The 14,872-nt window shown below is 35.1% G+C and overlaps 1 protein-coding gene across 1 annotated transcript in view; it reads left to right on the forward strand.

The window, feature by feature from the left end:
- Nucleotides 1-603: 603 nt before the first annotated feature.
- LOC121374881 (ankyrin repeat and LEM domain-containing protein 2-like) overlaps nt 604-14,872 on the forward strand; it is a 47,155-nt gene continuing 32,886 nt past the window's right edge. Inside the window, exons 1-4 of the mRNA XM_041502001.1 lie at nt 604-955; nt 7,674-7,825; nt 8,630-8,827; nt 12,481-12,675. Coding sequence (XP_041357935.1) covers nt 637-955; nt 7,674-7,825; nt 8,630-8,827; nt 12,481-12,675 — 864 coding nt within the window. The 5' untranslated portion in view covers nt 604-636. The remainder of the gene's footprint in view (nt 956-7,673; nt 7,826-8,629; nt 8,828-12,480; nt 12,676-14,872) is intronic.

Genomic DNA, 14,872 nt, shown 5'->3' on the forward strand with positions numbered 1-14,872 from the left:
AATACTGAAATAGGTTGAATAAAAAAAGTGTTTCCTGTAACCCGACCGCGTCTGACCTTGACTGCCGATTCATCAAAACATTTTATAGACGATTTTGTTTTTTTCAATTAAAAAAAGTGTTTAATGCATTATGAATAAAAATAAAAGTAATATAATAATAATAATAATAATAATAATAATAAATAATAGATATATAAATGAAACCGTATCTACCCCATATACATATATTTAATTATTTATTTTTGCATGTTACTGGAAACACCATTTAAAAAATTTATTTAAATTTTTGCCTTATTTGTGCATCATAGTTTTGTACGCAACACATGTAAAATAGGTAAAAAATAAAAAGTATATTATATTATTATTTTAAATTTTAGCTTTAGCATTTTATTTTATTTAGTTTACTACCAAGAAACAACAATATCGGTAGCCAATTCAAATTCCAAATGAATTTTTTTTTTAAAGTTTACTTTTATGACAGTATAATAATTATTATTCAAATGATGCGTATATAATGTTTTCTCTAAGGTAGAATATGTTTGATTACTAATAGTATTCTATAGCACATTACTTTGTCCAATCAGAATCACCGTTGTATTTCTATAAGGAAATGGCACCAGCAGGTGCCCTTTCAAAATGGAAGATGTGTTAAATTCTGTGAAATCGTTGTCAGTAGCAGAATTAAGAGAACAGTTAATTGATAGGGGACACAAAATTGGGCCAGTTACTTCAACTACAAAGTCTTTATTTCAGAGAAAACTAGCTAATTTGATTTATAAAGACAAGTATGGTGATGTTTCCGGAAATGAAGTTCAAATTGAAAGTAAAAGTTCAGAAACCACAAGTCGACCACCCGAGAAATCGTGTACTGTGGTGTGTGAAGAGATGCCATCAGTGTATTATGGTATTTCGCTGGCAGACGGAGATGCAGCAAAGTTACCTCACTTGACAGATGGTAAGCAAAATTATCTATACGTCGCACAAGCAAAATTTATCGTCAACGTCCCTAACTGCGTTATGCTTCAAATTCCGTTCATTTTGTTTTCTCGTGAACGGTTCGCGCAGTCAATATCCGATTTGTTGTTATCGGCATGTCGTTCGTTTATGAGGTTTTTCTTCACAGTTCAGGAACATTTTCATAAACAATAAAGTTCAGAAAAGTAAGTATCTAAATACAAAACTTTACAAACCCCTAAAACCATTAATTTTACTAAGTCGTTTTTATTTATTCCTTAAAATTACTTATATCGGGTCCACATGACTCGTAGAAATTGACTTAAAATGGAGGGTATAATATCTGCCCGGTCCCCTCCATTATTATTTTTATTTAGGGTTAGGGGTTAGGGTTTAGGGTTGGGGTAGCCCGAGTACTCTGACTGTAAGAGAGCTAGACGGACATTTGGACATAAACACGCTCTCATTACAGTCAGAGACCAACCTATGTCTTTTTTTGGCAATTCCTGACTACCAAACGGTAGGCAACGAGTCCCGCTCTAATACCACAACAATCCTATGTTTGACGTCAAATACCTTTACATCAATCATTTTCGAGTTAAGTGATACAAAAAAATCCACATATTAATCACTAATACACATACTACAGAAAGAAACCCGACAGCACCCACATTCAGCTACGCTTCGTGACACTCCGTCGCAACAATTACAAAGCTCGGCGATCTATTTCGAGACTGGGCGATTCCGCCTTGTGCAGCAGTTACAGGGGTCGTCTCATAAGAGGAGGCAGTATGTAGCACATACTTTTGCCGTATCCTGTCGATAACACCCCAAATGTATCCTTCAAATTCAAAATGGAATCAATAATGTGTAATTGTTTTGGTTTAATGACGTAATGAAATCCAAATTCATCCAAAACGGCATTAGCCAACTCTTCCATGTTGTAACTTCGCTTGATATGAGACGGCCCCTGTAACTGCTGCACAAGGCGGAATCGCCCAGTGCGCGATCACGTGGTCTACGTCTCGAAATAGATCGCCGAGCTTTGCAATTGTTGCGACGGAGTGTCACGAAGCGTAGCTGAATGTGGGTGCTGTCGGGTTTCTTTCTGTAGTAAGTGTATTAGTGATTAATATGTGGATTTTTTTGTATCACTTAACTCGAAAATGATTGATGTAAAGGTATTTGACGTCAAACATAGGATTGTTGTGGTATTAGAGCGGGACTCGTTGCCTACCGTTTGGTAGTCAGGAATTGCCAAAAAAAGACATAGGTTGGTCTCTGACTGTAATGAGAGCGTGTTTATGTCCAAATGTCCATCTAGCTCTCTTACAGTCCGAGTACTCGGGCTAGGGTTGGGGTTGGGGAAGGGGGGGACCGGGCGGATATTTTTCCAAATGGAGAAAGATGAATTAATATTCGGTGCGTGTCACATGACCTTACACGTGCCAGATCAACAAGGCCAAAGCATTTAATTTTTACAATTTGGTGTAGTAAAAAAAATAGTTTGGTTCCGGTTACCCGACCGTCCCTAAATTTTTGGTGCCGACCCTAAACTTTTTTTAACCTTTTCCCCACCCTTTTTTTTTCCACCTGTTTTATTTAATAATCCATTAATATCAATCCTAATTTTCGTCGACTCTAAAAACAACAACTGCAGAGAGATGCCACGAGATCTGTCAGTCCAAGATCTTGTTACCAGAAGACCCGGAACACTTTGCGCAATTTTACTTCCGAAGAGTTTCAAATAAAAAGCTTCCGAGAGCCATTCGGAACTCCTCGTACATTTCCACGAAATATAAGCGTAGCGGAATGTGACGAGGTGTTCCGATTCCTTGAATGTTGTTTCATTTGAAATTGATTTAAATACATGTGTAATATTATTTGATTTGAATGAGCACATTTTTGACATTCTACTCTGTAAATGGAAGACGCTATTGACACCACATGCTCTCGGACGTGTTCTCGTACTCATTCGGAACTACTCGGAACTTGTGAATCCAATCTTCAAAATGTTACGCTAGTTTACTGTTAAAAAGCAGAATGATACAAATTTCCAGTCTATTTTGGTAGGGGAATTCCCTAAAACGTAATCGAACTTCTAGAAATACTGAGTTACGATTCAATGTTAAACATAAAGAGTAAACATGAAAATAGCCGATTATGCTGAAAAGATTACTTAAATTAAATATTTAGACATCAACTCTGTCAATATTTTGCATTTGTTTGACAAATAACCCCTGCATTTATTATTAAATATGATGATATCCATGGCATTTGAAATGAACTGGTAGTACCCAAAACTTTAAGAAATGACAACTCTTTTCACATTTAATAGCGTCTGCAGTGCTGTAGTTGTGAGGGGGTGTAACCATGTTGTGGATCAGACCTTTAAAAGCAAAAATACAAACCTGTTTTACCTCTTTGTCAACAGTGCAAAGATACTGTGCAGTGTCCTTATGGACGACCAAAAGGGAAACTGTTTTCCTGAAAATAGTTGTTTTCTTTTGACATCTCTGCTATGAGGATAGTTAGTATGGAGATCTTTTTGTTAACTTATTTTGTTAATTTTTATTGACATCTTCGTTGTGTTCTCTAAATATTAATGTTGAATTTTAACTCTATTTTACTTTTTTGGTTATAGTATACCACAAAATAATGTTGAGAAACGATTACAATGTCAAAGAAATAACTATTAATATGTTTGAAAAAAATGCAGTCATCGAGTTGACGAATTGTCCGACGTGAGTGGACGAATTTTCCAGTGGACGAACCGTCTGGAAAGCCATTTTTGTGCCTCTGTTGTAGTGAATAGTATTCATAATCCATTCACAATAATTGTAAATAATTTTGAGTGTATAAACAGGCATCGAAATAAGTCGAGAACTGTCGTTCAGGTTACTGGGAGGTTACCACATGTAAGAAAAGTCGAGAACGGTGTTTCGTTCTCAACAAAAATTTCTGAACGTAAACCAGACAATGCATTCCAGTCTTCTGCATTTCATTTTCTCGTAAGGAATTGCATCGATGTTCACGTGTACTTGTGCAATTGCAAGCAATTATAGTTAATCCGCGTTTAAGCAGCGTCCACTAGATGAATTTACTTCCGCGTTTCGTTTTCTCATACGAAATTGCACCGATGTTTGTTCGCACTTGTGCAACTGCAAACAGTTTCGGCAATCCACGTTTAAGCTTCTGTCGTGGGTCAGGCCATTGGCTATCCAGAGACCGGACCCGCGACAGACATGCTCAAAACTCCAGTGGTATATGAGCAGGTTAATACATATCGGTTTCGGGTTCCGCGTTTAAGCAGCGCCCACTAGATAAATTTACTTCCGGATTTCATTTCTCGTACCGATGTTCGCACGTACCGATACAATTTCAGAATTATTATTATCTTTCATTGTTGTATGATAAAATACGAGAAAATAGAAAACAGAACATTTTAATTTTAATCAATTTATTTATTCAATTGTTCAGTTATTAAATATGAGTCACATACTTGTAAAGAATTATATGTAATACATTAAGAACAGTGATAACATACAGAATGAATCATAAATACATGTATACTACAATAATCATCTAACACACATACAAGGGCGTTAAAAGTAGTAGTAATAGGAATTCAATTCTAACTTTCATATAGTTGTGGTAACCTATGGGTTACCAGGCTATATTTTGTGGTAACCTGTAAATGGGTTACCAGACACAATGCTTATTTCGATGCCTGTATAAATCGTGTTAGTTGTGAATCAATTCATTTAAAAAATGATATTTAAAAACTATTCACTGGTATAAACGTAATGCCTATCAGTATCGACATCAAGTTTTAGCGATGTGTGTTGATAAAATGTGGACCGGACCAGAGCGCTTGGCAAATTGAATTTTTCCTTTAAAAAAAAATTAAACTAAGTGTTCGTCAACTGTGCATATTTAAGAAACATATATTTTTTCATGTAGTGGCCTTAAAAATGAAAAATGACGAACCGCACATGCGTGTTACGATACATTTTGCAAACGCATGCGCCAGAACGCAGTTAGAAACGTCGCACTCTTTCCTGTTTACCGGAGGGTGTTTTACTTTTGTTTACTAGAATGGATTTGTTTTACATCCACATTGTTGATTTTTTTTATGTTAATTGATTGCAATCTATTTTGTTTCACATATCGTAGCTGGAAATGTAGAATAATATTTCGGTAAATATCATATTCCTGTTTTTGTCGTTAGGTGAACGCAGTTTGGGACGTCGATGGTATATTTTTTATTTTAAAAAAGAAGAAAAATTTATGTACAATGTCCAGTTTTCGTCCAGGCACGAAAAATAATGAATCATAAGTCACTTCGTACCATAGTCATTTTGTACCATCCATTTCGTACCATATTGCCTGGTTCATTTTGTACCCTACAGGGTTAGAATGTCACCACGCATTGACGGCAATTGCCGTTGGTGCCATCCATTCTTGCCGCAGTGCCGTACCTGGTTTGCCACCGTGCTGTTCAAATTAAAAAAAAAAACCCCAGCATTTTATTACTAGTATTTAGCGATGAGATGGGAAAGAGTTCGACCCGTACCCCTCTATATCAAGGCTCTAAAGACTAACCCTAACACTAAAACTACCCTTAACCATTGAAAGAGGGTATGGGTTGAACTCATGCCGCAACATGTAACATGAAAAATGACATCTTTGAAGTCGATTTGCTTGTTGACAGATCACTATAAGATGAAGTAATTTTTGTCTCAGATACGTCATAGAAATAAGTTGCCATCGTGCCTGTCTTTTGAAGGAAACATTTGCCTTTGTGCCCCTCCAATTTGCCATGGTGCCCAAATTTTTCTTATTAAACCAAAGGCAACACTTGCCGTGCGCTCCAAAAATAGAAATTCGACCCCTGACACTAGTCATTTCGTACCAGTATATATTAGTAGCAAGCAAATAAGGAGGAAGGAAATGTTTTATTTAATGATGCACTCAACACATTTTATTTACGGTTATATGGTTAAGGACCACAGATACTAAAGGAGGAAACCCGCTGTCGACACTTCATGGGCTACCCTTTTCGATTGGCAGCAAGGGATCTTTTATATGCACCATCCCATAGGCAGGATAGCACATTTGATGTACCAGTTGTGGTGCACTGGTTGGAGCGAGAAATAGCTCAATGGGCCCACCGGCGGGGATCGATCCCAAACCGACTGCGCATCAAGCAATCACTTTACCACTGGGCTACATCTCTCCCCATCAAGCAAATAAATTACTTGCATATATACCTGTATAGGAAAGTATGTCTACCAAGGGAAGCAGTGTACATCTACTTTAACACGCCATCATTAACCCAATTGACCAAAGGATGCTTTTTATATTTACATGGTACTATGGTACGAAATGGCCGGATATTATTTATTTGCATCTTTATTATTATTTTTGTTTAAACAGGTGGTGTTTGCATCTTATAGAGGTTTCTAATGTACTAGTAATGTTATTTTGTAAAAGACACTACCAGCAGGGCTTGAAACGGCCAGTGGCAGTTCCGTTTGGAAGACTTATATATTAAAAAATAATGCCGTTAGTTACCCAAATAATATTATCTGGGCGATCTTCTTTCTATAAAATATATGAGCTACTATTAATAATTGTATAACATATTTTTATTCAACATTAATATCTTTCTCATGGGTCTCAAAACTGAACGTACGCTATCGGCTTACCGTAATTTGCCAACATTCATTTATATCTAGATGGACATTTTGATAGTTACCAGACACTCTAACCCTCATAGACCAATCTATATCAGGATTTCAAATTGCATGGGATACATTTTTTTGGTTACTTGCCTTGTGATCATGAGAACCAGAGTTTGAATTTCACCATGGCACCGACGGCAGTTGCCGTAGTTGCCCTCCTTACTTGTCGTTATGCCCTGAAAATATTACGGTGTCAAAGGCAAGAAAAATGCTGTGGTGCCTTACCTGGTTTACCACCGTGCTCTTCCCATGCATTCCATGATAATATAATAATTTTTTTTTTTTTTAAATCCAGCGTTTTATTATTTAGCGAAGACACAAAATGTAACATGAAAAATCACATCTAGCGAAGTCGACTTGCTTGTTGACACACGAAGTGACATGTTAAAATGCCCATAAGAAAGAACGTTATTTACAGCAGTTTAAAGTTAAAGATATTTATAAATATATTCTTTGTGATGTACACATTATTATTCATTGTTTATTTACATTTGGACACTGCTGTCATCCTCAAATTAACTAATAATAACACTTTCAAGCACGTCAGAATCACGTGAAGCGTTTGTGATCAGAACACCTGGTCCGAGTTCAGTGAGACCGAACAGATAAATGTCTGCTAAATAGGTTTATGCAATTCACAATCTGATTAAAATTAGCTCCACTGGTTAATAGACCAGTAGAGCTAATTTTAATCAGATTGTGCATTTCACATCACTGTAAACCAAATGGCCATGTCAGGAAGCAATCAAATAGTTCGCGAATGTTAGCGAAAAGGTTCTTTGGCTGAACCTAGTACACAAGTCTTAATTAACCTCGATGTTAAAACAGTTTTCCTTTTTTTGTACATCAAGCAAAACACAAGTTATTGACCAAAAATGCTTTTTAATTTTTTTGCTTGTATGAGATATATATTTTTGATTTTTTGATTACATGCTATAAACATGTAATGTCATGTGTTGCCATTTATTGCAGATAAGCTCATCTTCACAGACAAGATAGCAGCATTTGCAGTCGCCAAGGAGCATCCTGGGTCTCGATTCAAGGCATTCAAAACATTTGATGAGGCGAGCAATTTTGTGAAGAAATCGAAACAGGATAGTTGCAGCAAGCCATTGCCCACACAAGTAGGTGTCGTAGATTTTTCACATATGACTGTTAATAATGTTTTTGATTTTTGAAGAATATTATCAAGCCTCTGAGATTTGAAAATTTGCATAACCCATTTATGGATTGTGTGAACAAAAATTCAGGTAACCCATTTCCTTTTGGTATAACCCATTATGCAGGGGACAATATATCAAAATCTTAGGTAACCGGAAGCCAATTCAATTGAGTTTTACTTACGTAACGAATTGTTCGGTTTAGTGAATATAGTTCTCGTAACCGATGAGTTAGGTCTATCTAATGCTAAAACACTTCAACTACGGTTATGTGCTACATTGGTGGTTCAGATGTATTTAAAAACATAAACTCATTTTCACTTTCTGCTGATACATGGTACTTTTAATTTTAGAATGTCATTTTAAAGTTGTGTAACCAACACGCAAACAGAACAATGGTTCTCGTGAAATATTGTGCCCTGATTATGTAAATGTCCTCAAGTTAATGCTAAAAAAAAAAAGAGGAACGGTTTTGCAAAATTGGAGTTGCATATATAAGCAATGCACAAACAAAACGATCATTCTCGTAACTTTCAGAGGCCTGGAGTTTATCGTTTACCATGATCTTATTTCAAAGTAATTTTTCACTTCATACATGTAGATGAAAATCCTGTGGAGTTTTCTAGAATTCCAGAAAAGCCTGCTTTAAGTAACCTACTACTTTTCAAGACTGCAAATTATTCTAGATATTTTGCTTAATATCATTTTTGTCTCTGTTGCGAGTTTAAAAAGATATAAATTATGTATATTTTTTAATTTTCGTTGTAGACTAATGGCAATGATGGTGCGGAGAGCAGCAAGAGTAGTGTGGTGGTGGAACGGAGTGTGTACAAGGCTCCGAAGATGAGGGATCTCGTGGTTCTGCGTACCATAATAGAGAGTGGTGATGAGCATCAGTTTACATCACTGGTGTGGAGTAACCCACGCTACCTGGTCAGCAGTGGGGACACACCCGTTATTCTTCATGTACGTGTCTCCGTTACAACTTGTGTTCATATAGAGTTATAGTTCTTCATGTTCAGTTCACCCATTATTCTTCATGTGTCTCCGTTAACAACTTGTATTCATACAGAGTTATAGTTCTTCATGTTCAGTTCACCCGTTATTCTTCATGTGTCTCCGTAACAACTTGTATTCATACAGAGTTATAGTTCTTCATGTTCAGTTCACCCGTTATTCTTCATGTGTCTCTTTAACAACTTGTATTCATACAGAGTTATAGTTCTTCATCACCCGTATTCATTCAGTTCAGTTCACCCGTTATTCTTCATGTGTCTCCGTAACAACTTGTATTCATACAGAGTTATAGTTCTTCATGTTCAGTTCACCCGTTATTCTTCATGTGTCTCTTTAACAACTTGTATTCATACAGAGTTATAGTTCTTCATGTTCAGTTCACCCGTTATTCTTCATGGTTGTGTATCCGTAACAACTTGTATTCATACAGAGTTATAGTTCTTCATGTTCAGTTCACCCGTTATTCTTCATGTGTCTCCGTAACAACTTGTATTCATACAGAGTTATAGTTCTTCATGTTCAGTTCACCCGTTATTCTTCATGTGTCTCTTTAACAACTTGTATTCATACAGAGTTATAGTTCTTCATGTTCAGTTCACCCGTTATTCTTCATGTGTTATAGTTCTTCATGTTCTTTAACAACTTGTATTCATATAGAGTTATAGTTCTTCATGTTCAGTTCACCCGTTATTCTTCATGTGTCTCCGTAACAACTTGTATTCATATAGAGTATAGTTATAGTTCTTCACCCGTTATTCTTCTGGTTGTGTATTGTATTCAGTTCACCATGTTCAGTTCACCCGTTATTCTTCATGTGTCTCCGTAACAACTTGTATTCATACAGAGTTATAGTTCTTCATGTTCAGTTCACCCGTTATTCTTCATGTAACAACTTGTATTCATACAGAGTTATAGTTCTTCATGTTCAGTTCACCCATTATTCTTCATGTGTCTCCGTAACAACTTGTATTCATACAGAGTTATAGTTCTTCATGTTCAGTTCACCCGTTATTCTTCATGGTTGTGTATCCGTAACAACTTGTATTCATACAGAGTTATAGTTCTTCATGTTCAGTTCACCCGTTATTCTTCATGTGTCTCCTTAACAACTTGTATTCATACAGAGTATAGATGTTCAGTTCATAGTTCTTCATGTTCATGTTCACAACTTGTATTCATACAGAGTTATAGTTCTTCATGTTCAGTTCACCCGTTATTCTTCATGGTTGTGTATCCGTAACAACTTGTATTCATACAGAGTTATAGTTCTTCATGTTCAGTTCACCCATTATTCTTCATGGTTGTGTATCCGTAACAACTTGTATTCATACAGAGTTATAGTTCTTCATGTTCAGTTATTCACCGTAACAACTTGTATTCATACAGAGTTATAGTTCTTCATGTTCAGTTCTTCATGTTCATGTCTCTTATTCTTCATGGTTGTGTAAACAACTTGTATTCATACAGAGTTATAGTTCTTCATGTTCAGTTCACCCGTTATTCTTCATGTGTCTCTGTAACAACTTGTATTCATATAGAGTTATAGTTCTTCATGTTCAGTTCAGTTCACCCGTTATTCTTCATGTTATCTCCTTAACAACTTGTATTCATATAGAGTTATAGTTCTTCATGTTCAGTTCACCCGTTATTCTTCATGTGTCTCCGTAACAACTTGTATTCATATAGAGTTATAGTTCTTCATGTTCAGTTCACCCGTTATTCTTCATGGTTGTGTATCCGTAACAACTTGTATTCATACGAGTTAAGTTCTTCAACTTCATGTATTCATACAGAGTTATAGTTCTTCATGTTCAGTTCACCCGTTATTCTTCATGTGTCTCATGTGTCTCCTAACAACTTGTTCTTAACAACTTGTATTCATACAGAGTTATAGTTCTTCATGTTCAGTTCACCCGTTATTCTTCATGTGTCTCCTTAACAACTTGTGTTTATACAGAGTTATAGTTCTTAATGTTCAGTGGGGACACACCCGTTATTTTTCATGTATGTGTCTCCTTATCAACTTGTGTTCATACAGAGTTATAGTTCTTAATGTTCAGTTCACCCATTATTGTTCATGTATGTGTCTCCTTAACAACTTGTATTCATACAGAGTTATAGTTCTTCATGTTCAGTTCAGTGTAAAGCATCACTACCTACATGTATATAATCAGTTTCCATGTCCATATACAAAATGTTTCATCAGATTTGATGCATTGTGCCATAAAAATAAAACGTTGTTCGTGGATTCATTTTACATAATTTAGAGACATACATCACAATTTTAAGACTTAAAGGAGACAGACCCAGATTTCAGCACATAAAAATTAACACTAAGTTTAGTTAATCTACAAACCTGTAACACATTTGGCTAAGTTTAGTTAATCTACAAACCTGTAACACATTTGGCTAAAGTTACAATTGAGTTAAACATGAGTCTGTGACTTTGAAATAATCAAATACCCTCTAAAAATAGACTAAAACTTGACTCCATAACTGTTGTCTCACAGACACACGTGCATTTTTTAAAATATATTAAAAACACCAGGATGACCAAAAAAACTTTGAATGTATGAAAATGGATAATCTAAACAATAAAATCTAAATAAAGTATGATTTCAGTTATCAAAAACGGCTCTAATAGTCAAAAATATTTCAGTTTTATTAAAAAAGAGGTAAAATCCTGCATTAAAATAGTTTTTTGGCTAAAATTAAAAAGGACCAAGAGTTAACTCTCTTGAATAGTGACATAATTTTGTATGATTTTTCTCTTGAATAGTAATTTAAATTATTTGATTTGTGAATAGTTTATGTACTAAAAACAGTAAAATAATGTTGCATATAAAGTTTGGAATTATTAGCATTGTAACATGTTTTGCAGTGCTTACAGGAAAGCAAAAGTAGAAATAACATGTTTTACTCATTATTAAAGTACACAGTAAAATAGATTTAAACTGTACAGCTCATAGTTCATAATTTTAGTATAAAATTGACCTTTAAATAAACACATACCTGTTATATTGATGATTCATACCTTTGATATATGGATTGTGAGCTGGCCTACTGTGTTGTTATAACATATACATGTATAATACATTATTTTTGATGGATAGTGGTTGGTTCAGATGAATACATAAAATCAAAATTTCACTGGTTTAATACTTTAATTATGGATCCTCAAAAGAATGGATTCATATCTGGAATACAGATTTATACCACATGTGAAATTTGCAATGTGGAAAAACGTATTAATAACATTATAATGTATAAACGTTAAAGCATTCTGTTAACATGTTAATTTAATGATTAAAAATTAGTGGTATTGTACTTCACAGAATACTAGCACATTTATCATTGCAGAGCATCCACGGCTAGCTCTGACACTCGCCAAATTCGCCAGTTGCGAATTTCAGGAAAAATTGGCGAATTTTATGTTGATTTGGCAAAAACATTTTCATACATGTAATAATTGGTATTTTGTTGAAAAATAACAGTGGATTTTGCATATTTGAAGATAAATTGGCAAATTGTTTTGCTCACCCAGAGCTAGCCCTGGTGCCATCCATCCAGTAATTACTATGTTAACTGTTTTTCTCTCGCAGGAAGGTCAGCGCTACAATGCTCTTCACACGGCTTCTAAAGCGAACCAGGCGAATATGTGCCGACGTATTCTGGAGACCATTCTGGACCCTGAGTTCACAAAACAGCTGTACGAGGGCAGTAGTGACAGTGAAGAGACGCAGGCGAGACGAGTACAGTTCCTAGCAGACCTCTATCTCAACATGCCTGACAGAGGGGTTAGTGGTCACTTAGAATTTAATATATATATTTTTGTTACCAGTAATTTTATTTTTTTATTTTTTTTCAGTTCATCATTTACAAAAACACACATGCTTCAAAATTTATACACACTGTATACATTTCAGTGTTCGAAATAAGCACTTGTCCATTTGTCCTGATAAGTGAAAATCTGCTCGGATAAGCAAAATGTACCTTGTTGGTTGTACAGTGGACAAGTGAAAATGTTCAATGCAATTTCATTTTGAGCAATTAAAAACATCCTTATACTTGAATAAAACATATTATTTATTTGGACAAGTGGAAATGTTGGCAGACAAGTAAATTGCTAGATGTACTTTTCTGGTATTTCTAAAGCTGTCAGGGCTTCTAGAATTTTTACAAAATCCACTAACCATGGGATCAGTGATTAAATTTTATTACTAGCCACAATTAAAAATTCACTAACCCTACTTTACTTAATACAGTTTTACTAATAGGAATAATCCGATATGTTACCTACAGAGGGACATGGCAATTAAAAACACTAAGTTTGGGGGGTGGGGTTGGGAGCAGGATATTCATATTTACAAAATGCAGCATTTGCCAACTTGTTTTTCACTAGCCGTCTGGCATGGCAATAGTAGTTATTTACTAGCCCAACATTGAATATCACTAGCCATGGGAGTGGGGCTAACATAATCTAGAAGCCCTGCATAAGTCACGCTTTTATTTTTCATACATTAGTCTAACCTGTCAGTTACTGGAGTGTTGGAGTAAGGGAGACATGTTAATATTCGTGAAAAGAAAATGCTACACAAACACTGTTTTTGTTGTTCATTGATGTAAAGCTCACCGTAATCCCTACTTTTCAAAACTGCATAGTTTTTGTGAATTTGTTTTTCAATGTCATTTGCATCACTGAGAGAAAAATCAAGTTTAAGAAACCTTCATTTTAAAAATAGTTTTAAAGCTGGTAGCCTGTTGGTCATGGTATATTACTATTAGGAGGAAAGTTATTAATTTATATGGTATTTGTTGTCTTAAAAAGATTCCTGTTTTTGTTCTAGTGGTGTCATTAAAAAAACAATAAAACATTGAATTATGAATGTTTATCTCAATAGTGAACATTTATATGTAACTATGAGTGACACTGATTACATTTTTATCCGGCAATCACTGTATTCATTGTCATTCATTGACTAGATAAATCTAGGTGGCGTGACATACATGTAAGCCTGACTCGACTCGAGTATTTCAGACTAGATTTTCAGTAAATATACTCTTTAAATCATTTTAGTACAGTAAATGCAAATAAATTTCAGTTTTGCAATAACAATACAAAACTTGTATATTTGTTTATGAATTGGAGTTGAGAAACACTTTTTGAATGTGACAGAATGTAGCTAGCGTCTTACAAAGAATGACGTAATGTATCTTGTATGATGTCATACGTCAAAAGCCTTGCTAGGTTGATGATACTCAATTTGCTTACACAAAAATGGAATAAATAATGATTTTCTGACTATTCCTGTAGGATTGCATGATAAAACAAATATCTGGTTACTGTCTTAAGATATCGGCTTTATCCTGCTCAAGTCGAATGGCGAAAGCAGCTTGGTAGAGCCTTGTTGCATTTGCTATTCTAACCTTCGCAGGATAAAGCCGATATCTTAAGACAGTAACCAGTTACTCACTATATAGTAGGCAAGACATTTAATTCTGTGGACTTCTTGTCTTAGCATTAAATTACACACTACTTAAACATCTGGCTTATATTGTCTTTGCATTAAATTACACACTACTTAAACATCTGGCTTATATTGTCTTTGCATTAAATTACACACTACTTAAACATCTGGCTTATATTGTCTTTGCATTAAATTACACACTACTTAAACATCTGGCTTATATTGTCTTTGCATTAAATTACACACTACTTAAACATCTGGCTTAAATTATCAGTTTTGGCAAATCTGATGTTTTTCTGATCATCCTAGTATCAGGGCTTCTAGATTATGGTAGCCCCCCTCCCATGGCTAGGGATATTCAATGTTGGGCTAGTAAATAACTACTATTGCCATGCCTGATGGCTAGTCAACAAAATTTGTCAAATGTTACTGTTAAGTATTTTGTAAATATGAATATCCTGCCCCCACCTCCATCCCCCAATGTTAGTTTTTTTAACCTCCATCTCCCTCTTTAGGTGACAGATTA

The sequence above is a fragment of the Gigantopelta aegis genome, chromosome 6 (genome assembly GCF_016097555.1).
Source record: "Gigantopelta aegis isolate Gae_Host chromosome 6, Gae_host_genome, whole genome shotgun sequence".
Taxonomy (NCBI): domain Eukaryota; kingdom Metazoa; phylum Mollusca; class Gastropoda; order Neomphalida; family Peltospiridae; genus Gigantopelta; species Gigantopelta aegis.